At 38.6% G+C, this 25,000-nt stretch overlaps 2 protein-coding genes across 13 annotated transcripts in view; both read right to left on the reverse strand.

Moving 5' to 3' along the window:
• Nucleotides 1-25,000, reverse strand: part of LOC109408373 (myocyte-specific enhancer factor 2) — a 435,257-nt gene that overhangs the window by 386,724 nt on the left and 23,533 nt on the right. The window lies entirely within an intron of this gene.
• LOC109622052 (uncharacterized) lies at nt 7,124-9,093 on the reverse strand. Its single transcript, XM_029878598.2, has 3 exons — nt 8,475-9,093; nt 8,109-8,416; nt 7,124-7,609 (listed from the first exon to the last, which is right to left on the reverse strand). Exons 1-3 carry the CDS (start codon nt 8,893-8,895, stop codon nt 7,124-7,126), a joined length of 1,215 nt encoding a protein of 404 aa, XP_029734458.2. The 5' UTR covers nt 8,896-9,093.

The raw sequence follows: 25,000 nt of genomic DNA on the forward strand, positions 1-25,000 counted from the left end.
TGTTATTCTTGGTATTCCTTTTTGAATGTTTTCCGGAAAGGTATACTTCCGGATTCCTTCCGGGATTTCTGAATTCCAATCAATTTCTCGTGGAGTTTTTCACGGGCATGCTATTTCTTCCCGGAGTGTTTTGCTCAAAGAAATCTTCGTAGGATTTCTACCAGAATTTATCCGAAATACTCTATAAGAATTTCTGTCGGGATAAATCGTGGAATTTCTTTCGACATTCCTCATGGAAATTTTACGCGATTCCTTCTGGTGTTCCTATTGGGACTTCCCCAGAAGATCTTCCCAGAATTTCTTTCGGAGATGCTAAAGGAGCTATTCCTGGTGTTTCTACTAAAGTTCCTCCAAGGATTTCTTAAGGAGTTTTCGCGAATTTACTGCAAGAGTTCCTCAAGAGATTTCTTTCTGAATTAAAAAAAATAGCTTTCATATCTTTTCACCTTTGCGTGAAAAGAGAAATATATATTTTTCTCGGATTAACCGAAAGGCCATATTGGCTACACCAACCCTCAACTACCTGAACAGCGCTTTGCATCAGGTCGGAAAGGGTTCTGATGCTCGTACCAACTAACAATGTTAGGTAGTCGTCGACACACCATAAGTAGGAAATCCGCTATTATTGAGTTACGCTGTTGAGGCATCTGCTACGAGATTCCACAAAAGCGGTGACTAGACTCCCCTTTGGGGCATCCACAAACACCCAATTTCCTAATCCCTGCTAGACGCAATGCCGGAAGAGATATCGGGTTTTGAGCATTTGGTGAATCCATTTGGAAATAATTGGAGAAATACCATAACTCCGTGCGGATTCCAATATGACATCGAAAAGGCACGTTGTAAAAGGTACCCTCGATATCTAAGAAAACACCCAAACAATATTGCTCTTGAGCGAATGCCTTCTCGATATCGTAAACGACTTTGTCTAAAAGAGTCACAGTGGACTTTCCAGATTGGTAAGCATGTTGGTTCACATGAAGAGGCACATTGGCCAGATGAACATCATGGATGTGATGAACAACAATGCGTTCTAAGTATTTCAGAAGAAAAGAGGCCAAACTGATAGGTTTGAAACTCTTTGCTTCTTCATACAACGCATGATCCACTTTCGGAATAAACTTCACCGTAATATCCCGCCAAGATTTGGGAATATACCCTGTAGCAAAACTGCAAACAAGTAGTTTTTATAAAAGATGTTTGAAATAATCAAATCCTTTCTGAAGCAAAATAGGATTAATCCCATCTGCCCCAGGAGATTTGAAAGGAGCAAAGCTATTAAGTGCCCACTCAATCGATTCTATACTTGCAATGCTCCGCGCCGAAGCCAGAGATTCATAACTATTAGAAAAACATCAGTTTAATCCGAAGATGTGATATCCACACATACGGAGAAGAGTGTTCTGAATAAGCATTCCAGAACTTCCTCATCAGAGGAAGCGAAACAGCCCTTTGGCAAACGAACTTCGTTCACTTGGAAATTCTTAGATTTCGCAGGGATTTTGATTAACCGACTGGCTTCACTCAAACTGGAAACATTTGTACAAAGGTTTTTCCAGCAGGATCGTTCAGCAGACCGTAGAGCTTTTTGGTAGGCCTTACGAGCCGTCCTGAAAGCCGAACGTCGTCTGTTCTAATTCTTTATACATTGTTTCCTGAGCTTCGCCAGGTCAGAGTTCCACCAAGGGGTTCCTTTTGTGATCCTCACAGACCGTAGAGAGCATGCTTCTTCAAATGCTTCCATGTTGAAGGTCGTTGTAGTATCATCGGCAACATCTGAATCACTTGGAGTATCAATGGATGGTGAATATCCATGAAATTTGGCCGCAACCAAATCAGTAAAGAGATCCCAGTTAGTTGACCGGGGATTCCCGAAACGCAAAGTTTGCGACGTAACATTTACATGTTCAAAAAAGATGTAGCGATGGTCGTATAAAGATTCTTCATCTGTCACATGCCAATTGGTCAGCTCGTGACTAATTCTACTAGAGCAAAGGTTGGGCGGTTGCTTATGTTAAGTAATCCAAGATCTGTACTACTTAAGTACTCCATTAAACTGGAGCCTCTTGAATTAATGTCTGAGCTGCTCCAGATGATATTATGAGCTTTAGAATCACTGCTAACAATTAGCGGTAGGTCTTTAGAAGTGCAGTATGGGATGACTTGTTTTAAAGCATACGTAGGGGATGGTTCATCATGCAGTAAATAAACCGAACAATAGATGTATTTCCTGTTAAGGTTTCCAACAGATACATCAATTGTGATAGCACATACATCTCTGGTGGTTAGTTCAGAGATGAGTGTAGCCACGATTGTGTTGTTGACAAGCACACAGGTTCGAGGCATGACACGAGAGTTTGCCATTTCATTTTCACTGAAAGCAGCAAACACCGTGTTCACAAGGTTTCCTAGATAGACAACTTCAGTACGAAAGTAAGGTTCTTGGACAGTGGCGATTCCCTAACCTCAAATCTACCTGTTCAACGAATGTAAATTCTTGAATTTTCTCGACAAATTGGCTTGTAATTTGTAGAAAATGAAAAGAATCTTGGATTATGGCCAGTTGGGCTGTACCATTTTGCATCATAAGTCTGCAAAGATCGATCGTTGCTGTTCTTTTATGCTGAAGATTGATCTGAGCTATTCTAACCGTAACCGCTACCCAAACTAGGCAAGATTAAACTCTTTACAATCACAGCACAACAAAGAACAGCACCAATAAAGCCAGATCAGTATCGATTGAAAAACGCCAAAGGCGAAGATACACAGAATACACTGTGTATATCGCATAATGCGAAACCATATTGATAAACATTTAAACTAATCAGCAACAAATTCATAATCCCGCCCTTATCAAGCCTAAGGTTTGAGACTAGAGAAGGGCAGCTGATTGTCTCGGAGAAATACAAGGTCCCCTGCACCATTGCTTCGATTAGCGCCGTGAGCAGGGACGTACAATTTCACCATCATGACCGGTTAGTCGTGTCAAAACTGATTTACCTCACTTCACTGTTCTCCTGATGCACTTTTTTCTTGAACACTTCTGATTTGCTTTCCTTTCATAACAAAGTTCAGCTCATCCTTTTTTTCGATTCTCTTTTTACGTTTCATTTCCAACCGTTTCATCACTCTTGATGAAACGCTGCTGTCAAACGTCATTCGTAGCCTTGAATCAACAACATAGAAAATTCGAGCAGTTCTCCCGTCGACGAGTCATTCATTGTAACCTTTCAAAAGGCAGGTGATTTTACAGATGAAAGACTTCACAAAGTGACTCAATTGGTTGAGTTTGTGTTTATTTACAAGTATTTCGGAATCAGCACTTGCAGGAAAGAGAGTGTTTTCTACGGCGAAAAATGCTTGTTGAAGTGCCTACGTGGTAAGAAAATGATATTTTTTGATAGTTTAATCATTTCATCGCGTTTTTCATTCAACTTACAGGTGATAACGCTTTTTATAACAAACATAAACATATACGGGTTACATCACCGCAGGGATTGAGCAATCCTATCCGCCAAATAGTGACAAAACATACTAGTTAACTCACATCAAGGTCGATCCGGATTCCGGAATACTATTCAATGGAAGAGTACTTCACAGACAGTCGGGATTCAACGAATAACAAACCACGATCCGAAGAGTCCATTCCATTCAGTTCCAGAAACCTTCCACAAACGTACTAAATACGCGCATCCGAGAGTATCCGATTCACCTGATTCACGGATATTTCTATTCGAGGACATCAGGCCGCAAATACCTACGTTGGATAACAGAAAAATGACAGCAGAAACAACCTGATATGACTGTTGAGTGATGTTTCCATAATTTACAAGAAACTGCCAAAGGTATCATGGACCATATAGGGTGACTTAAGGTATTATTGGCAGGTTTGTTCTTTTCGTCATGGGGGGTTTTTTGTCGGCAAATTGCCCTGAAACTTGGTCATATAACTCAGCTTAGTAGGGAAGAACTTCAGGCCAAATCTGAGTTGACCAGGTTTTGAAAAACCCTTCCATGACGAAAAGAACAAAACTGCCGAAAATACATACGTTCCCCTACATAATATAAAGATGTTTTGTGCAATGAATATCCGTTTCCAGGAAACTAAACGATCAAGCAATACATAGGAGGGGGGGGGGGGCGTCTCAGAAAATGACGGTATTGGCGTTACGTAATAAAGATTCGCAATACAAAATGATAGTTGTGGCCTTTTATCTAAAAAGATGAGATTGGAAGATTTTGTTTTTTTTTACTGTTTTGCATGGATTTCTGTTGTAAGCATTTTTCAAGATTAGTAAGATTGATTACATTGCACCTTCATCAAATTTAAACCCTAGTCGTGCATCCCGATTTGGTTCTGTCGTGGGCATCTGAATGGCCCCAGCTAGAAGCTGTATGTTAGTCAGCATGACCCCAAAACTAGCCAGGCGATGTCCATATACTACGTATACTTATTTTGGATTATCTCAGACCCCCCTCTCCCACAGGAGACTTTCGTCTATTCCTTTTTTTAATTTGTATGGACCGTAGACTTTGGCATTTTAATGAACAACTAGCTGTACCCGGCAAACTTTGTCTTGCCTACTGCGTTTTTTTACGTTTCAAGTTTCTAGCCAAGATCAGGTCCCTGGTCAAAATGTTGGGAAGATTGATTTTCTAAAACTCTCATTTTTTTCATGTTTTATGCCTCATAAACCTTCCTTGGGTGAAAACTAACAGAACAAAACTAAGACGACCAAAATTGGACCTTCCATTCGCAAGTTATGCGCGGTCCCACGTATGCCACTGCATTTTTATATATATATAGATATAGATAGATAGATATTGTAGCACTTTTGTTCTGCTAAATTTGGCTCTGGGACTATTATGCTATGGTCTAATTTGAAGATTTTGGACTTATTAAATTTTTAAGATATGTATTGTGTATTTGGAGGTTTGACCCTTTGTAATAATTATTGCTCATGTGATTAATCCACTTAGAGGGATACCAAAGTTTAGGTTCGTTAATTATCCGGTTGGTAGAAGGCACGGAGCGCGAGCGCAATGAACTCAGACCAGGTGGAGCATTATCTGGTGAACGTTTGCTATGGGCGTGAAGTTCAGAATGCTAGGGGCATCTGGGGTAATATGCACTGTCGAGGCAAAACGCACCCCCTTGATTTTTCAGGAATTTAAGATTTCGAAGCTTTGAAACATTGTCAGTCTAATAGAACATCCATGTAAATGAGCACCTGGAAAATTTTACATATCTGCCTAATTAGTAAGAAAAATGATTAAATTCATAAAGTCGATTTCTGATGTAATTTTTCCGATCGTTTGTCGAACGACTTGATTGTGAAAAGCGACCAAATATATTAGGCTGTTGTATTTATAGGGTAATTCATGTATTTTGGACAGGCTGAGGACAACGTTGGAAAAATCGTCCCCTAGCTTCCTTAGAAAGCAATTGATTATTTTGCAAAGTTACTAATACGCTTCTAATATGATTGTACTTTGTGTTCCTGGCGACAAAAACCTTAACGAAAACATTTTAAGTTGAGAAAATCATAATTTCCAATCGCTTGTTAGAATTGCATTTTGGACACCGAATATATGTTTTGGACACCCTCAGGTATATATAATTTGGACAGGGCAATTATCTCAATGTTTAGCCATGAATACTGCTAAATCATGGAAGTAGCATAAATTAACAAATATTTTCTTGCAAATAATCAAATTTCTCCGCTTAACAGGCATCTATTTGGATAACTATTACAATTTTTGTAAAAATCGAGAAAATATCGAAATACCCACAGAATACGCCTCCATGTATGCAATCGCACAGCATCCCCATGTAGTTCGACAGATGACCAAAATATATTAACAGTAGAAAACATGTAATGTATTTTGGACACCACCTATTTTAAGCGTTCTAGGTGAATGCTAAGAGATTGGCTGCCCTATGCTTCTTTATGGAACATTTTTCATTGCAATAAGGCATTTAAATTTCTTACAATTATTATTTCAACGATTTTGGGGTGAATATTGTTTGTGACTGTGAAGTGTATGTCGTCTTGCATATCTGTGCATTTGAAGGGTTTTAGTGAAACAATTTACATTTTCGATTATTTTGATGTAAATTCGTAATTGTTAAGCGTATTTTTCACGTAAGTCATCAGAATAGGGTCTGTTTGATTCAATTATCGATATTGAGAAGTAACTACTTTAATTAGCTCTCCGGAACAAGACATACATCGCCGTGCATGTCCAAATTACATACATGTCCAAATTATATTTTTTACCCTAGCTGTTGTATTGTAGCTAATTGAGGGTAATACTAAGAATAGGAAAAATAACTGAAACAGTAATATACGTAAAATATACATTTAAAACAATTTAATTTTTTACTCTTGATTGAGGCAATATGCACTCCATGTGTTGGGGAAAAACGCACCTATAGAAAACAAACTGTAATAATATCTATAAGCGCTCTGTAAGTAAACGCAAACGAAATTGAGCTATTATTCGTCTTAACCCTCTACTTCCCATGGTTGCTCTAGAGCACCATCGATTTTCGACGAACTCCGGACAAACGGAATTAGATGAATATGATGTAATCATTTTTAGAATATGGTTATAACCTCATAAGGTTAACCCAACTACTACCTACTTGTTTCAATAGTTGAACTATTGATAAACAATCAAAAACCTATTGATTTACACCCAAAATTTTTTTCATTGATTTCGAAAAATTTAGTCAATTTGCAATAACTTTTGTTCTACCACTTTTTTCGGAAACGCTTTTTTGGCATAGATATAGCCGTTCAAAGTCGTGGGAAGGAAAGGGTTAAAACCTATAGTCGCAAGCCGAGTGTTATTGTGAAACATTTTTGAATATGTTTATATATGTTTTGTCGTGATGATGGAGTAATATGTTAATAAAATTAATGTCTTATCTCATTGTTTTATATTGTATTATTTTCTCGTTAATAATTACATTTACTTATTTTATAGGATTTTGTACCGTATGTGTTTGTATTGTATGCAATTCTGATAAAAACTTGTTCCTTACACCTCATAAGTACAGTCTAATGCTATTTCTTTAATCGTTCAATTGATCTGTTATCGCGATTATGGCAAGCTATTACTCATTATCGTTCCATTTGGAAAGTTTTCCAATTACTTTCTCAAAAATCTGCTTATTCAGTTTGATCATCAGGATGTTCGACAAAGTATCTTGATCCAGCTTCGCTCGAATTGTGGTCAGGACCAAGGCTAAGGCACTGAAGGCTCTCTCTACCGATACTTGGTTGGACGGCGTAGCCTGTACCACTGCTGCTACGGCGCTCAATTCGGGATGTGTATTTTTACGGTCGATCCAGAACTTCCATACGTCGAAGTTGAAGTTACATCTTGGCTCGACTTCGATCGCCTTCAGTTGTTGATTGAAGTTGTTCCCGTTTGCCATCGATGGGTTCATTCTACCTCCACCAAAAAGTTCTGCGAGCAATAGATCGTTTTCGTTTTCCTCTGTGAGCGAGCATTGTGAGTTGTCTTGTTCTGATGTCGTTGTTGTTGCCGTAGGACTTCGCAGATGTTTGATTCTGTTCCAAGTCTCAACAATGTACCCCTGAAAGAAAACACACGGAGTGATAAGTATCAAGTATCAAAAAATTTCATCCAATTAATAGTATTAAAAAAAGTAAAAGTGTTGAGAACTGTATCACAGACATACATATGTAGTACTATTTTTTTTGTCCAACAAAAATGATTTTAATGCTAGTTCAAATTTAAAATCAATGTTTTATTTTGCATAAGTTCCACATGTTATGTTTGTGCGTGATTGTATTTTACTTAAATATGGCAGTCCACACGGTAAGGCATCTACGAAATTAATGGTTATTATTTTCTCTTTGAAAATCTTTGTTTTCTTCATCAACTTCTAAATTCACAAGCTACCTACATTAATTTGTATAAAAAGATAATAAAGTTCGAAATCTATTTTTAAACAAATTTTAGACTTTCATAAAACACTGGCAATGATGGCTAGTAACCATCGAGACTTCAAATTGAAAGTTTAATGATTTTGAAGCATAAGGTGTATGTAATGTGCAATATCTGATACTCACCTGGATTTCTTCCTTTTCATCGCTGCTGAAGAGTGTAGATCCTGCAAAATTGAGGCGTGTGTCGAGATATAATGCCATTTTGAAAGCTCTTGAGCCACGCAGATTTGCAAGACGGGAGGTGAGCGTTTCCACCAGAGGCGCAGAAAACGGATTGGACTGCAATTTTTTCACCTTCTGTATTGCAATCATCCATTCTAGATAGAACTCGCTCAGAGACACGTGAGCAGCCTCCATCTTCTTGGTACAGAGAAACAGCGGTCTGAATGCCTCTTCGTAATGTTCCGCAAAAGTCCAACTCTGTGAAAGATCTAAAATTGATACATGTTTATAAACCTGGAAACGCATACAATTTTTCATCAACATTACCAATTTCAGGAAATTGTTCGGCAAGCTTTTCAAAAAATGTTCTTTGTTGCAAAAAACATGATATCATTTCATAAATACCACCCCAGCGGGTCACTCCCCATACCGGTGGATGCCGGGCACCTTGAATTTCAAACGCTGATTTGAATTTCACAGATTGGCATTTTTTTGCCACCTCGGTCAGCTTTTTAACGTCTTCGTCCGTCTTGTTAACAACGTCCAAAATTGCTAGCTGAAGCGTGTGTACAGCGCAGCGTACTAAGTTCAAATTTTCTTGTAGCTCGCTGTTCAACGCCGCAGTCAGCTTGTGATCTTCAAGATCTTGCGCTACTTGCTCTGCCTCTGTCTGATCTGATTCGTTCGCCTCCCAGCTAAAATGATCCAACTCATATTCACGTTTTAGCTGTCGAACGGCGGCGAGCATATTTGCGCCGTTGTCGCACGTCACCGAAAAAATTTGCTCGATGCTTATAGCGTAATCCTTAATGATTTCCAGTATTTTTCCTTTGAGGAAAGCTGCCGTCTGCCGTTCCTTGACCTCAATTATTCCTGAAAATATTGCAAAAACGTTAAAATGTGTGGCCGACTTCCTGTTGCCAAATATTACTCCAAACTCTCATCTCCGAACCTTCAAACCAGTTTTGCAAAAAAACATCTTATTCATTTGAATAGTAACCAATAAATCTTTTCAGTCAGTTTTTCTAGTAATGGTTAAAACGATTTCATTCAAAAGAAAGATTAGGAGCGGCTTATTCATCTGTTGTAAAGCAATAGTTTTTTTTGGAATAGCTTTGTGAACAGGTGGGCAGGTGTTCCAATTTTGGGCACTTGCGACTATAACTAAGTATATTTCATACCAATTGATTTGATTTTTTGTATAGGGTTAGATACTGTAGTTAGACACACACTCAGACTCTAGGCTTTTTAGGGGGTTCCATGAGCATTTCAGGGTATCCGGGTGTTCTCTAGAGCTCAGAAGTTTTAAGGGAGGGGGTGGTTTGGGGGATTTCAAGGGCGAGATATCCTTTGAAGATCCTTTGAACATATATAAGTCGATTTAAAAATATTTCACAGTCCAAAATTTAATTTCATTCGGTGCACTCTATCCTGAGATATCGCACTTTGTCGAACAGCACTCTAATATAAACCATTTTACTACAAACGCTCTAATTTCATGTATAGTTATCCAATCGAAATATGTACGATTTATAGCTAACTAGTTGTACCATTTATAGCCAACTAGTTGAACAACTAGCAGTTAAAATTTGAGAAGTTTTGGTGCACTTTACAAAAAGTTAGAGCTTGTTGAATATTTTTAGATACTTATCAGAAGCTTAAAACTTATACTTCTTTGCAATTACCACTGCCTAGTGGGAGAATCACGAACTAATAGACTAACCAACTGAGAGCCCTTAATCTACCGACCAACTTAGCTGAAGACACCATCTTTATTTGTCATCAGGATCCTGAGATATATGGAATACAAAGTTTGTTAGCTCTCTAGGTGGAACTTTGAATCAAACCAGTATCATCACCAGTAAGTCCTTGACCAGCTTAACAACTTTGCCAAACGCACCAACTCTTTAAGTAATCAAGGTGCTGAGATATAAGGTATGGAAATATTGCTAGTGTTATGTTTTTTTGTCTGTGATTTTTGTCATAGGTAAACAGACATAATACTGATTAAACTTTCATATCATATATCTCACGATCCTGATTACTTAGAGAGATGGTGGTGTCTTCGGCAAAATTGTTTGGTGTCTTTGGCAAAGTTGATCAGTATGATATAAACTTACATTAAAAAAAAACACTTGTTTTGCAATTCTGCCACTAGGCGGTGCTAGTGAACATGCAAATTTTAGAAATCTCATAGCTCAGAATCCTGATATCTAAGAAAGTTGGTGTCTTTGGCAAAGCTGATCAGTATGACAAACTTTTACATAAAAATAAGCTTTTGTTTCGGAATTCTGCCACTAGGCGGCGCTAGTGAACATGCAAATTTTACAAATTCATAGCTCAGAATGGTAAAAACTTGGTGTTTCGGCATAGTTATACTGATCAACTTTGTATGAAAATCGGCGTTTGTCCGATCAATTATGCACCACAGTGTAAGTTTATGTCATTCTGATCAACTTTCCAAAGACACCAACTTTCTAAGTCATCGGGGGGTGCGTTTACTAGCGCCTCCTAGTGGCAGAATTTTAAAACAAGTGTTAATTTTTATGTAAGTTTATGTCATACTGATCAACTTTGCCAAAGACACCAACTTTCTAAGTTATCAGCATTCTAGCCTGAGATTTCTAAAATTTGCATGTTCACTAGCACCGCCTAGTGGCAGAATTGCGAAACAAGTATTTATTTTTATGTAAGTTTATGTCATACTGATCAACTTTGCAAAGACACCAACTTTCTAAGTTATCGGGGGGAGCGACACTAGTTTTGCCAAGCCGAAAAACCACAAAAAAGTCGAAAAAAGACGAACAAACCCGGTAAACGCCGCCTAGTGGCAGAATTTTGAAACAAGTGTTTATTTTTATGTAAGTTTATGTCATACTGATCAACTTTGCCAAAGACAACAACTTTCTAAGTTATCAGGATTCTGAGCTATGAATTTTCTAAAATGTGCATGTTCACTAGCGCCGCCTAGTGACGGAATTTTGAAACAAGTGTGTATTTTTATGTTAGTTTATGTCATACTGATCAACTTTGCCGAAGACACCAACTTTCTAAGTTATCAGGATTCTGAGCTTTGAGATTTTTAAAATTTGCAAGTTTACTACCGCCGCCTAGTGGTTGAATTGCGAAACAAGTATTTATTTTAATGTAAGTTTATGTCATACTGATCAACTTTGCAAAGACACCAACTTTCTAAGTTATCGGGGGGAGCGACACTAGTTTTGCCAAGCCGAAAAACCCCAAAAAAAGTCGAAAAAAGACGAACAAATCCGGTAAACGCCGCCTAGTGGCAGAATTTTGAAACAAGTGTTTATTTTTATGTAAGTTTATGTCATACTGATCAACTTTGCCAAAGACACCAACTTTCTAAGTTATCAGGATTCTGAGCTATGAGTTTTCTAAAATGTACATGTTCACTAGCGCCGCCTAGTGACGGAATTTTGAAACAAGTGTTAATTTTTATGTAAGTTTATGTCATACTGATCAACTTTGCCGAAGACACCAACTTTCTAAGTTATCAGGATTCTGAGCTCTGAGATTTTTAAAATTTGCAAGTTTACTACCGCCGCCTAGTGGTTGAATTGCGAAACAAGTATTTATTTTTATGTAAGTTTATGTCATACTGATCAACTTTGCAAAGACACCAACTTTCTAAGTTATCGGGGGGAGCGACACTAGTTTTGCCAAGCCGAAAAACCACAAAAAAGTCGAAAAAAGACGAACAAACCCGGTAAACGCCGCCTAGTGGCAGAATTTTGAAACAAGTGTTTATTTTTATGTAAGTTTATGTCATACTGATCAACTTTGCCAAAGACAACAACTTTCTAAGTTATCAGGATTCTGAGCTATGAGTTTTCTAAAATGTGCATGTTCACTAGCGCCGCCTAGTGACGGAATTTTGAAACAAGTGTGTATTTTTATGTTAGTTTATGTCATACTGATCAACTTTGCCGAAGACACCAACTTTCTAAGTTATCAGGATTCTGAGCTCTGAGATTTTTTAAATTTGCAAGTTTACTACCGCCGCCTAGTGGTTGAATTGCGAAACAAGTATTTATTTTTATGTAAGTTTATGTCATACTGATCAACTTTGCAAAGACACCAACTTTCTAAGTTATCGGGGGGAGCGACACTAGTTTTGCCAAGCCGAAAAACCCCAAAAAAAGTCGAAAAAAGACGAACAAACCCGGTAAACGCCGCCTAGTGGCAGAATTTTGAAACAAGTGTTTATTTTTATGTAAGTTTATGTCATACTGATCAACTTTGCCAAAGACACCAACTTTCTAAGTTATCAGGATTCTGAGCTATGAGTTTTCTAAAATGTGTATGTTCATTAGCGCCGCCTAGTGACGGAATTTTGAAACAAGTGTGTATTTTTATGTTAGTTTATGTCATACTGATCAACTTTGCCGAAGACACCAACTTTCTAAGTTGTCAGGATTCTGAGCTCTGAGATTTTTAAAATTTGCAAGTTTACTACCGCCTTCTAGTGGTTGAATTGCGAAACAAGTATTTATTTTTATGTAAGTTTATGTCATACTGATCAACTTTGCAAAGACACCAACTTTCTAAGTTATCGGGGGGAGCGACACTAGTTTTGCCAAGCCGAAAAACCCCAAAAAAAGTCGAAAAAAGACGAACAAACCCGGTAAACGCCGCCTAGTGGCAGAATTTTGAAACAAGTGTTTATTTTTATGTAAGTTTATGTCATACTGATCAACTTTGCCAAAGACACCAACTTTCTAAGTTATCAGGATTCTGAGCTATGAGTTTTCTAAAATGTGTATGTTCATTAGCGCCGCCTAGTGACGGAATTTTGAAACAAGTGTGTATTTTTATGTTAGTTTATGTCATACTGATCAACTTTGCCGAAGACACCAACTTTCTAAGTTGTCAGGATTCTGAGCTCTGAGATTTCTAAAATTTGCAAGTTTACTACCGCCTTCTAGTGGTTGAATTGCGAAACAAGTATTTATTTTTATGTAAGTTTATGTCATACTGATCAACTTTGCAAAGACACCAACTTTCTAAGTTATCGGGGGGAGCGACACTAGTTTTGCCAAGCCGAAAAACCCCAAAAAAAGTCGAAAAAAGACGAACAAACCCGGTAAACGCCGCCTAGTGGCAGAATTTTGAAACAAGTGTTTATTTTTATGTAAGTTTATGTCATACTGATCAACTTTGCCAAAGACACCAACTTTCTAAGTTATCAGGATTCTGAGCTATGAGTTTTCTAAAATGTGTATGTTCATTAGCGCCGCCTAGTGACGGAATTTTGAAACAAGTGTGTATTTTTATGTTAGTTTATGTCATACTGATCAACTTTGCCGAAGACACCAACTTTCTAAGTTGTCAGGATTCTGAGCTCTGAGATTTCTAAAATTTGCAAGTTTACTACCGCCTTCTAGTGGTTGAATTGCGAAACAAGTATTTATTTTTATGTAAGTTTATGTCATACTGATCAACTTTGCAAAGACACCAACTTTCTAAGTTATCGGGGGGAGCGACACTAGTTTTGCCAAGCCGAAAAACCCCAAAAAAAGTCGAAAAAAGACGAACAAACCCGGTAAACGCCGCCTAGTGGCAGAATTTTGAAACAAGTGTTTATTTTTATGTAAGTTTATGTCATACTGATCAACTTTGCCAAAGACACCAACTTTCTAAGTTATCAGGATTCTGAGCTATGAGTTTTCTAAAATGTGTATGTTCATTAGCGCCGCCTAGTGACGGAATTTTGAAACAAGTGTGTATTTTTATGTTAGTTTATGTCATACTGATCAACTTTGCCGAAGACACCAACTTTCTAAGTTGTCAGGATTCTGAGCTCTGAGATTTCTAAAATTTGCAAGTTTACTACCGCCTTCTAGTGGTTGAATTGCGAAACAAGTATTTATTTTTATGTAAGTTTATGTCATACTGATCAACTTTGCAAAGACACCAACTTTCTAAGTTATCGGGGGGAGCGACACTAGTTTTGCCAAGCCGAAAAACCCCAAAAAAAAGTCGAAAAAAGACGAACAAACCCGGTAAACGCCGCCTAGTGGCAGAATTTTGAAACAAGTGTTTATTTTTATGTAAGTTTATGTCATACTGATCAACTTTGCCAAAGACACCAACTTTCTAAGTTATCAGCATTCTAGCCTATGAGATTTCTAAAATTTGCATGTTCACTAGCGCCGCCTAGTGGCAGAATTTTGAAACAAGTGTTTATTTTTATGTAAGTTTATGTCATACTGATCAACTTTGCCAAAGACACCAACTTTCTAAGTTATCAGGATTCTGAGCTATGAGTTTTCTAAAATGTGTATGTTCATTAGCGCCGCCTAGTGACGGAATTTTGAAACAAGTGTGTATTTTTATGTTAGTTTATGTCATACTGATCAACTTTGCCGAAGACACCAACTTTCTAAGTTGTCAGGATTCTGAGCTCTGAGATTTCTAAAATTGCATGTTCACTAGCGCCGCCTAGTGGCAAAATTGCGAAACAAGTGTTAATTTTTATGTAAGTTTATGTCATACTGATCAACTTTGCAAAGACACCAACTTTCTAAGTTATCGGGGGGAGCGACACTAGTTTTGCCAAGCCGAAAAACCCCAAAAAAAAGTCGAAAAAAGACGAACAAACCCGGTAAACGCCGCCTAGTGGCAGAATTTTGAAACAAGTGTTTATTTTTATGTAAGTTTATGTCATACTGATCAACTTTGCCTAACACACCAACTTTCTAAGTTATCAGCATTCTAGCCTATGAGATATCTAAAATTTGCATGTTCACTAGCGCCGCCTAGTGGCCAACTTTGCCAAAGACACCAACTTTCTAAGTTATCGGGATTCTGAGATATGAGGTTTTGAAAATTTACTTGCTCACTAGCGCCGCCCAGTGGAGGAATTTCGAACTTCGCAACTCATTGTCAGTAAGTTATTGGCGTACCCAAAAACTTTTCCGAAGAAACTATCCTATCAAATTATCAGTGTCTTGAGCTGTCGCATATCGTAACGTTTGCTTGACAACCTGATATGGTTCCTGTAGTGCAATTTAGCATCAAACTGTTGATGGTCCCTCTAGCAGCCAAGATATGAACCAAAGTTCTAAATGGTAGATCTTATCAAGCCCTAAAACTTTGCCGAAGAACGTATTGCGCTAACTTTTAACACACCCGTGCACAAGAAAAGAGACATGGTTGGTGTTTTTCCTAAACGAAATTGGAATTCTCGCGCCCGCCTTCCCGAATTTCAATCGACGGCGAAGAAATCTAGGTAGTTGAAGCATTAATTTACTTGGACTCACTGGCTACCGTCTACAACGACACCAGCAGAGAATTTCAGAGACGCATTGTGGTAAGAAACCGAGCTTACTTTGAACTCCGCAGAACTTTTCGATCGAACAAAGTTCGCCGTCACACGATGTTAACTATCTACAAAACGCTTATAAGACCGGTAGTCTTGTTACATTGAACACACTGCACATACGAGCAGAGAACTAACGCACCCTTGGATTTTTGGAACGGAAGGTGTTGAGTATCATCTACGGCGAAGTGCAGATGGAAGTCGGTACTTGGAGAAGGCGAAAGAACCATGAGCTGCATCAGCTGCTGAGAGAACCAACCATCGTCCACACCGCGAAATTCGGGAGGCTACGGTGGGCGGGTCACGCCATCAGGATGTCGGGTAGCAACCCGACTAAAATGGTTCTCGAGAGCCATCCGACCGGTACAAGAAGACGTTGTGCGCAGCGAGCTAGGTGGATCGATCAAGTGGAGGACGATCTGTGGACGACTCCTACGTACAGCAGAGGACACTCAGGCCTTAGTCTGACCGCTTGGCTTGGCTGAATCGAGTTGCGATATTTAGAAGTAGGTAAATACCACGGGTCACGTCGTGTCTTAACCAAAAGTGTAATAGTATTTTACAACGCATTGTCAAATTCTTCGGCTTTTTCGGCAAAGATATTTACTTACCAAGGGTACGTGTGACTACTGCACCATCCAGAGCGTACTGAGCAAGCAACGCCAGCACGTGCCGATGATGACGGCTCGCGGAATCGATTTTTAGGGATATTAAAAGGCCCTCCACTTCTTTGCTTATTTCGCTCTTAATAAGGGTTGACGATTCACTCAGAATATTATGCATGAAACGCTTGTCCACCGTTACACCGAGGCTTGCTTTCAGCGGATCAAGCAGCAGTACCATACCTTCCCATTCAATAAAGGCCAATGGAAGATTATAGTACGCCACGAGCTTGATCAAAAATTCCAGAAAAAGCTGACGGTCGATAGCAATCGAGCGTTTCGTCACAATCCTTTGCTTTTTCGCTGGAGGTTCGTCAGACACCAACCCTTTTTCAGCGGCCTTTTCCGGGTGTTTAATTCGGAAATGCCTTATAAAATTGTTGATATCCAGCTTTTGCTGCGTGTAATGGCAAGCACTCTGAGGATCAATTTTACATGAAGCCTTTTCGCCACACTTTTCCACTAATTTGGAAGCGGTTTCGGCCAGCGAAGAGTCCCGGTGGCCTCGCTTTCTACCAGTTTTCACGGTAGCTAGCTTCGGTTGCTCCATGGTTGTTTCGTTGTTCCACGACTTCCCGAGAAAATGAAAAAAAAAACACTTTTTTGGCACACAGAGCCAGCACTTTCACGGACAGAATGAAACACTTTCACCTTTGCTATGATACACTTCAGAAAAAGACATGAAAGGAAAACAATTCGAGCAGTTCATTACGTCAGTGAAAGAGCGTTCTGATTGAATACAAAGCGAGAATGAATGACAGTGGAAACGAAACGAAAGTGGAATTAATTCATTCACCCACAGCAGGGCTATTCATTTATCTTTCACAAAGTAAACAACAGTTCAGCAGATGCTGGTGAGTGTAGATTAAGTGAGATGAAAGTCAAAAAATTTCTTATTCATTGTATTAGTTCGACGATTTCTGCCCCTGGCCGTGAGGGCAAAATACAGTGGAGGGCCCTGGTACTCAACACAGGCGCCGTTAGTGGTTTGGTTTTTATTAGACCCCCCTAGCCATCATTCATTCCTAGGCACGGTAAGCATATAGCCCATATAGCCGCATCACACCGTGAATAAGGGGTAACCGGTTTAGTGAATTCTTACCACTGGAACAGTCGATTCGTAGTGTTATTCTTAGCCAATTGGTACAACCGCCACCGGCACTAAACACCCGGATAAAAACTAACCATAGGGTATTTGGTGAAAACCATTCCTGTACCATACAGTGTACCAGCTACAATATAGTGTATTGTAATGGAATGGTTCGCTAAAAGCTTTGCACATTGGTAGCTACTATACATTTACATCCGATCTTTATGTAACAATATATTATATTGTTTTTCTTACGTTTGAACCATTCACTATTCCGAAACAATCTTTTTCCGTGCATTTTTAATTATTTATTCAGTTTATGATTTTTCCGCGCTTTGTTTTGTTGATGTTCGTGACATTTTTGTTGCAAAGGAAATGAAAGAGAAAAAAGTGAATAAGTTGAAACATCTATTTAAAGTCAATAAAATGTTCAAATAAAGTGGTAAACCAGGTGTCCTAAGGACTGCATATCCAAGAGATATGGTGGGCTAGGTATGTAGAGTGCGATGAGAGGAATACGAATGTAGGTCAACCCGGAAAGACGCAGGCCAGATTACCGTAAACCAGTGGATGAGTTCAACACTATTCTTTCTCTTCTTCTCTCATGTGAAATTGCCTTGTACCACAACCGAATTAAATGCGATTTATCTTTGACATTTTTAACATAAGGACTGGACTGGACACTGAAACGACTTCTGATATAAGTTCGTCTTCGCTTTTTAACCTAACTTATAGTTGAATCTAACTTGACAGTTTTCTCATGAGTTGTTATATACATATTTCATAGTTCAGTCAAACTGGAGCCTCAATATTGCAGTTACGGTTAAGCACGCTGTAATGATACTTATGTACCTCGTCACCCACTTCATGCAACTACATTAGTGGTCTAATAACACTTAGCGCGCTGGGCATAGTTCCATCATGCCGCTCAAAGTGTTGCCACAAATAATGCTTAGTTTGCAAACCCCAGTTATCTGGCTGGTGGGACATGGGAGCCTAAGCTTCAACTGTTAATGCAATCAGAGGCTACTCAGACTTAGACGAGTTTAGGTTAGTTTGGCTAGAACTGCCATTATCGAAGGAACATGACGAGATAATATAACATTATATGGTTTATCTAATGTAAAACAATACAACATAACAAAAGAGAACCATTCCAAAACCATGATTAACCCTCTAATACCCAATCCCGCCTTTAGACGGGGTATAGTTTGAGCATTTTTGTATTTTTTCTTGCCCGGGCAATCAAAACTTTTATATTTTTAGCTGATATTTAGGACTGTTCTGTATATCTCACAATGGTTTTTGGTGTCTTTTAAAGCGTATTAACATTTTTTTTTAAATCATTGAAAAATTGATGTTTTGGTCACCTTTTCAATGTCATTGTTTCTTTTGCATTCAATCGCAACAATTTACGCATTTTAAATTTTTCCTCAATCATTCTATTATAGTAGAAGAGTTTAAGCGAGTTAAATACACACTAAAATTATTTTCCTAAAAGTTACACGGAAAATAAAATTTTCTATGAAAAAAATTTAAAAAAATAATAATTTAACAGTAATTGTAAAATCTCAAAATTTTTTCATCTTGAAAAATCGGTAGGCCAAATAGGCTTCCAGGAAAAATATAAAAGCGTAGGGATGTTCAAAAATAAAAATTAGAAAAATCAAAAATCAAAATTCACAAAATTGAGAATTAAAAAGAATCGTCTTCTAAAACATGTTTAAATCGATTTTAGATGACGAAAAATGATATTTAGATCAAAATCAAAAATTTGGGTATTAGAGGGTTAAATTTATAACCAGTAGTGAAATTACAATTAAAAACAATATATTTACGGTACATTTTATTGTTTGAAACCATACGAGTACCATACAATGTACGGTATATTAAAGCCCACGTATCAGTATTTCGAACAATTCATTTACAATAAAATGTATGGTTTTGTAAAAAAATATATATGGAGAAAAATATTTTTTTATATTGTTACGATACTTAACAACCCGTATAGTATATTGTAAAAATCTTATTTACAATTCACTGTATGGTGTCTACATTACATCTTATTGTTTTTGTATTTTTTATTTTTACAATGGTGTTTATTGTAACAATATGGTTCTAAATAGTACTGTTACAATACAACATTCGGTTTTTCTACTGTATTTTTTATTCGGGATAACTATGTAGTATCTTGAGATGGCAAAAGTTGATGATCAAAAAATATAGGTGACTGATACATTGCTAAGTATCATAATTATACGAAGATCCAATCAATAGAAGGACAAACATTGGCATCACCCTAATTAGCCACCTACAAGAGAAGAGCATTATCGTATTACTGTTATCCCTCCTGTTGGTAGTCGTTGTGCAGATATGCGTTGTTTATCGTGTTCGACCTACTAGGAGCTGTTGGTTCACGTTGCTCAAATAATAATCAAAACAAGCATAACAAATATACACAGCAAATTATGGCATGGCCGGAATGAGTCTGAAATCATCATTCCTGGAGGAGGAAGAGATACCTACAGTGTCAAGCGCACAAGAAGAAGAATTACGAAGACACTCGCCGCGTCGCTTGAATAGAAATGCCGCAACGACTACTACATACTAAGATGCCGACCGACTAAAACCATAACACCTAGTGTTTGGAGCTGGACGATGATGATGACAACAACGGATGAATCTCTAGCCTACGAGTCAGCTCTCTGCCAGCTTGAAGTATGAAGCGAGCGATAGAGGCAAGTTCCTTAACACTCGAACGCATACCGGTAGCAGCGTGGCAGATTTAGTGACGGTCATCAGTGGTGGTAAATCTCTCACTATCAATGGTGTAGTCTTCAGCCAAAAAAGTTGCAAAACTTATTCATTAAAATAATTTTGGGAACACATAGTTTTTTTTAACCATAAATTCTCTATACTATGAGTATGAAAAGCATTATTGAAATGACTGTTGTTCCATAAATTATCTGTTATGTTCACAAGTCATTATCAGTACAGTTATCCAAGAAGAAGAACGACCTTCCAGTTCAGCCTTGTATGGATTATAGTGCGCGTCCAAATCTCATCCGTCGAGAACCTCTGTCCTAGACAATGAAAACGATGACGATGACTACCATCGGTCAACGCCGGACAAAAACTACATTGCGCAAGGCGTTCCGGTTCTGGGTCTTCTCCGAAGACAGCTTTTGGTAGCCAGACGATCTCGCAATAGCCGCGCGTAGAAAACTGGATCTCAAATAGTGTGGTTTGCCATTTCGCACAGACGTCCATTACGATGTTGATGTTGGTCGCGCGATCGCGCCGGGCCTCTATCGGACGATCTTTTTTTCTGTCTTTGTACAGATGTGTTTCCGCGAGAGTTACCAGATGGTCTGTGTCTAATCTCAACAGGCACCTGTCTTATCAATCTTCAAATAAACAAGAATGTCATAACTTGATGGCATTGCTAAGGTAATGGAGCATACTCGTTCTAGTCAACATGCACAACAACAATTAGTAACTTGCTACCGGAGTCAGAATACTGACCACGACTTCTGATACTGCGGAATGCAACGCATTTCCTTTCGCCTGCAAACCCCTTCCCGAATCAACAGCAGACTAGCTGACCATATCAGCCGACAGAATCCCAGCAGTTCATGACATCATCAATGCGATCACGACTAGACGGAACTGGTTACTGGTCAGCGCAAACAAGTGCATTCGGCGGGCGGGTGCGACGCGACAACAGTGATCACGACGACGTTCGGTTGGGTTCTACCGCAGATAATGCGGGTGAGCGAGAGAACCAATCGCGTGCTTCTTACACGGTAACCTGACGTTACACAGCGGATCGCACCGTGTCTGATGTTGCTGATTGCGTCATAAATCTTAGATACTTCATATCGTAAGTCAAGCCGTCAAGTTTTACAACACAAATACTGAGCAAACTTTCCGTCCCACTGTATTTCATTCAAAACTGAGTAGTCATATGCTAGCGTGCGCACGCGGAAAGTTCCGCGTGAGAAGAGACTGGATTTAATTGAGCTGTAATCAATTTGTTTTGAGTGTCGATGTCCCCTATCATGAAGAAATAAATTGTCAACAAGCTGTGTGTTAGATGTTTTGGCTCTAGACGGCTCTAGACAAGCCGTGCTTAGTCATCTACCTGCTGTAGTTAAGTAATATGTTTTTTTTTGTTTTGATTTCAGGTATGTGTCTTGGATTAGATTATCTTACGATTCGCGGACGATAATGGCAAGTGTTTTCAAGCAAGGTATAAACAATAATTGAACAATACTGTGGGACAGATGTAAACACCAATCATGGTGCCAATTATTGATAATTGCTTCATCAAACTGGATCATGATTTGCTTTGAGTGATATTCAATGTTAAGGACGAGGTTGCAAGAGCTCCAATATGGCAGGTGGAATGGCACCCACTGCCTCATATCCCCTCTCTACCCCTTGCCCTAACCATCGACGTAAAACGTACCGTCACACTGAGTGTTGTTGTTCAGCGATACTTATAATTGATCCAAATGCTGTCCATTTTTTAAATGAAAAATACTGTTTTTTATTCGCTATTTGAATTATTACTCTTATATGTCACACTGAACACCATGCCAAAGTGTAACAGAACAGCTTATTTACTGTTGATTATCATTTTTGTATTGGATAATATCACCCCGTATTACAGTAGAACGGTTCGAAATAAACGCAGCAGAAGAGAGGAAGCAATTGTCAAAAATCATAAACAAAACGAAGCATAGTGCGATAAATGTATTCAATAGTGGCAAAATGTAATATCAATACATATTTAAGAATGTTTTTAAAAGCTAGTTGTGTCATTGACATTATCAAGTCAATGCAATGCTTACAAAAATTCCAACATGTAAAATCAATGCTATTTTAATAATATGATTCAGTTTGGTAGAGACTTTCTTTCGTTTCTTTGGCCGAAGTACACAACACTGTGCGCCACTTGGTTTGTTTGGTTAGAGTGGGTGGTTGGGAGGTTGATTCAAGTAGGAGTCAGCATTATTGTTGTGATCTCCAGGGAACTTCACCTTAAGATGTGACTACATGGCCGTTGGATAAGGGACTGCTATTTTGTTTTCTCGATTTGAAGTCACTTGTCCAATTTTGTGAACTAAGGGGTCGTTCATAAACTAACTTTCCTATCTCAACTTTTCAAAGACAGTTTTGTAGATTGCTCGAAAAAACAGTTACGTAAAGTTATTTGATATACCTATGTACTTGTCTTTTAAAGTCCAGGATTTACCGAAGGTTCTTCGCTATTTCCTGAATGCAATTCGGAATTTAATTTGATGTGTTAGAATGATTGTTATCAAAAATGACTCTTACTTCATTTGTTCAGTCACTTTTATTTCAGCACCAATAAGATGCAATCTGATAGGTCTGTAACACTTTTCTTCTTAATACTACCACGTTCTCTTTTGGGAGTAAATTTTACAATAAAGCAGAATCTGGGAACAAATTCAAATCCTCTCAAGAGCAAAATACTATAATCACATCTACTTTTGGAGCTTAGAGGCGGATGTCTATTGAGTTAATAAATTAACGCACGAATTATGCCATAATTATAATTACCATCTGATTTTTTTATGAAGTATTTTAAAACAACAAAAGGAAGTTAAGGTGAAGTTCCCTGGAGATCACAACAATAATGCTGTTCTTGAATCAACCTCCCAACCACCCACTCTAACCAAACAAACCAAGAGGCGCACAGTGTTATGTACTTTGGCCAAAGAAACGAAAAAAAGTTTCTACCAAACTGAATCATATTATTAAAATAGCATTGATTTTACATGTTGGAATTTTTGTAAACATTGCATTGACTTGATAATGTCAATGACACCCGGGCTGTTCGGGCTCGTTTGGAAGTTAACCATCAATGTTAACTTCTTTTCCTGATCAGCCTAGATAGCTGTGTAGTGTCGGTAGCGGTTGTCTCAATTGGCTAAGAATAACACTACGGACCGCCTGATCCAGTGGTAAGAGTCCACTAAACAGGTGACCCCTAATTCATGGTGTTATGCGGCTTTATGCTTACCGTGCCAAGGAATGAATGGTTAGGGGGGTCTAATAAAAACCTAACCACAAACGGAGCCTGTGGTGAATTAGGGCGTCCTCCACAGTATTATGCCCTTACTGCACTAACCGGAGCAATAGTGCAGTGGACCTTGCGTCTCTCCGAGATAATCAGTTGCCCTTCTTGAGTCTCAAATTTGAGGCTAAATAAGGGCGGGATTATTCAAATGTTGTAAATTAGCTTACATTACTACCTATGTGGTTTCGCTTAATGCGTTTTCGCCATTGGCGTTTTTCAATTGACACCGATTTGGTTTGTCGTTGATGTTTTCTTTTTGTGCTGTGATTGTGAAGAGTGTAATCCTGTCTAGTTTGGGTAGTGGCTACGGCTAGGAAACCTCAGATCAATTTTCAGCGTAAAAAGCGTACGTAGCCCAAGTGACTCTACTTCGAAAAGTTCATTTTCGTAGGGTACCGTCTGCATAGGTTACCTTGTGAACCCAGTTTGCTTTTTTTTTTCATTATAAATGAAGTATCTTGCCTCGAGCATGCTATATCTTAGAATAACGTTAACAGTCAACATATCCATATGGATGCCTTCAAGCAAGCTCTTGTATTCAGCATCTTTTCGCTGGCATTTGGCAGTATTGCTACGATGATTACATCATCTGAAGTAGCTCAAACATTAATTTGAGATGCTTCAGTTGGATGGATTACTTAGGTAGTACAGTTCAAGGATAACTTAACATAGAATTGCACCTAACCCAACTCTGCATGAGCAAAATTTGTCATGAGCTGACTGATTGGCATGTGTCAGATGAGGAGTCTCCATTTGACCTTCTTTGCACTTTTGAGTGTTCCTCCGCAAAATTAGCGTATTCAGGCGTCCCTGCTCAACGAACTAGGGAACCTGTACTAACTGGTTGCGACCACGTTTTGTGGATAACTCGCTTCCATTGCTACTCCAAGAGAGTTTCATTGTGGTTTTGTACCTACAACGCCCTCCATTGTGGTATACCATAACTATTGCTTTGAAAGAAGCTTGTCTTCTGCGGTCTGTGCGGACCGCAAGAGGTATTCCTGAATGGAACTCTGATCTGTTCAAGTTCAAAATATCTTCGGATAAACCATTCTTTTGTATAGTTACGAATCTCTAGCTTCCGCTTGAGAATTATAGCTATATAATCGACTTAGTGGGCCCTAAAAAGCTCTGCTTACTTCAAATCTCCAGGTGCAAATGGGGGTTTGTCCTATTTTCTCCAAAGGGATTTGAGTATTTCAAACATGTTTTGAACTCTTGTAGATTGCTGTTGGGTATTTTCATGGCGTGAAATTACTCCATAGTTATATCCCGAAAGGGTGCGTGCGTTGTAAAGAAGGAATGAGTTCCAGATTCATCTGGTTAACTCGTTCTTTCTGAAATGCTTGAATCGCATTGTCGATTATCACATCTGCGATGTTTGTCTGGCTGACATGCCTTTTCATGTGAATTCACATGCCTACCAATTTGGGATGTCCACAGTGACTCTTTTACACAAAGTTGTATACGTTTTCAAGAAAGTACTCGCTCAAACGTAGTTTTTGCTTGGGTGATTTCTTGAATATTGAGGGTGCTTTCGATGGCGTGCCTTTCAATGTCATATTGAAAGTTGCATGACGTCACAAGCTACCTCCAATGAGCTATAGGCTCTTTTTACGCTTATGCGTTTTACAATGTCCTTTTCAG

Source organism: Aedes albopictus, chromosome 2, assembly GCF_035046485.1.
Source record: "Aedes albopictus strain Foshan chromosome 2, AalbF5, whole genome shotgun sequence".
In the NCBI taxonomy this organism is placed as follows: domain Eukaryota; kingdom Metazoa; phylum Arthropoda; class Insecta; order Diptera; family Culicidae; genus Aedes; species Aedes albopictus.

Bases quoted from the DNA above. Each gene is read 5' to 3' on its own strand.
- LOC109622052 (XM_029878598.2), bottom strand. From the start codon at position 8,895: ATGCTCGCCGCCGTTCGACAGCTAAAACGTGAATATGAGTTGGATCAT. The intron at 8,417-8,474 runs GTAATGTTGATG...TATCAATTTTAG, and splicing joins CGAACAATTTCCTGAAATTG to ATCTTTCACAGAGTTGGACT. The intron at 7,610-8,108 runs GTGAGTATCAGA...GTTTTCTTTCAG, and splicing joins ATGAAAAGGAAGAAATCCAG to GGGTACATTGTTGAGACTTG.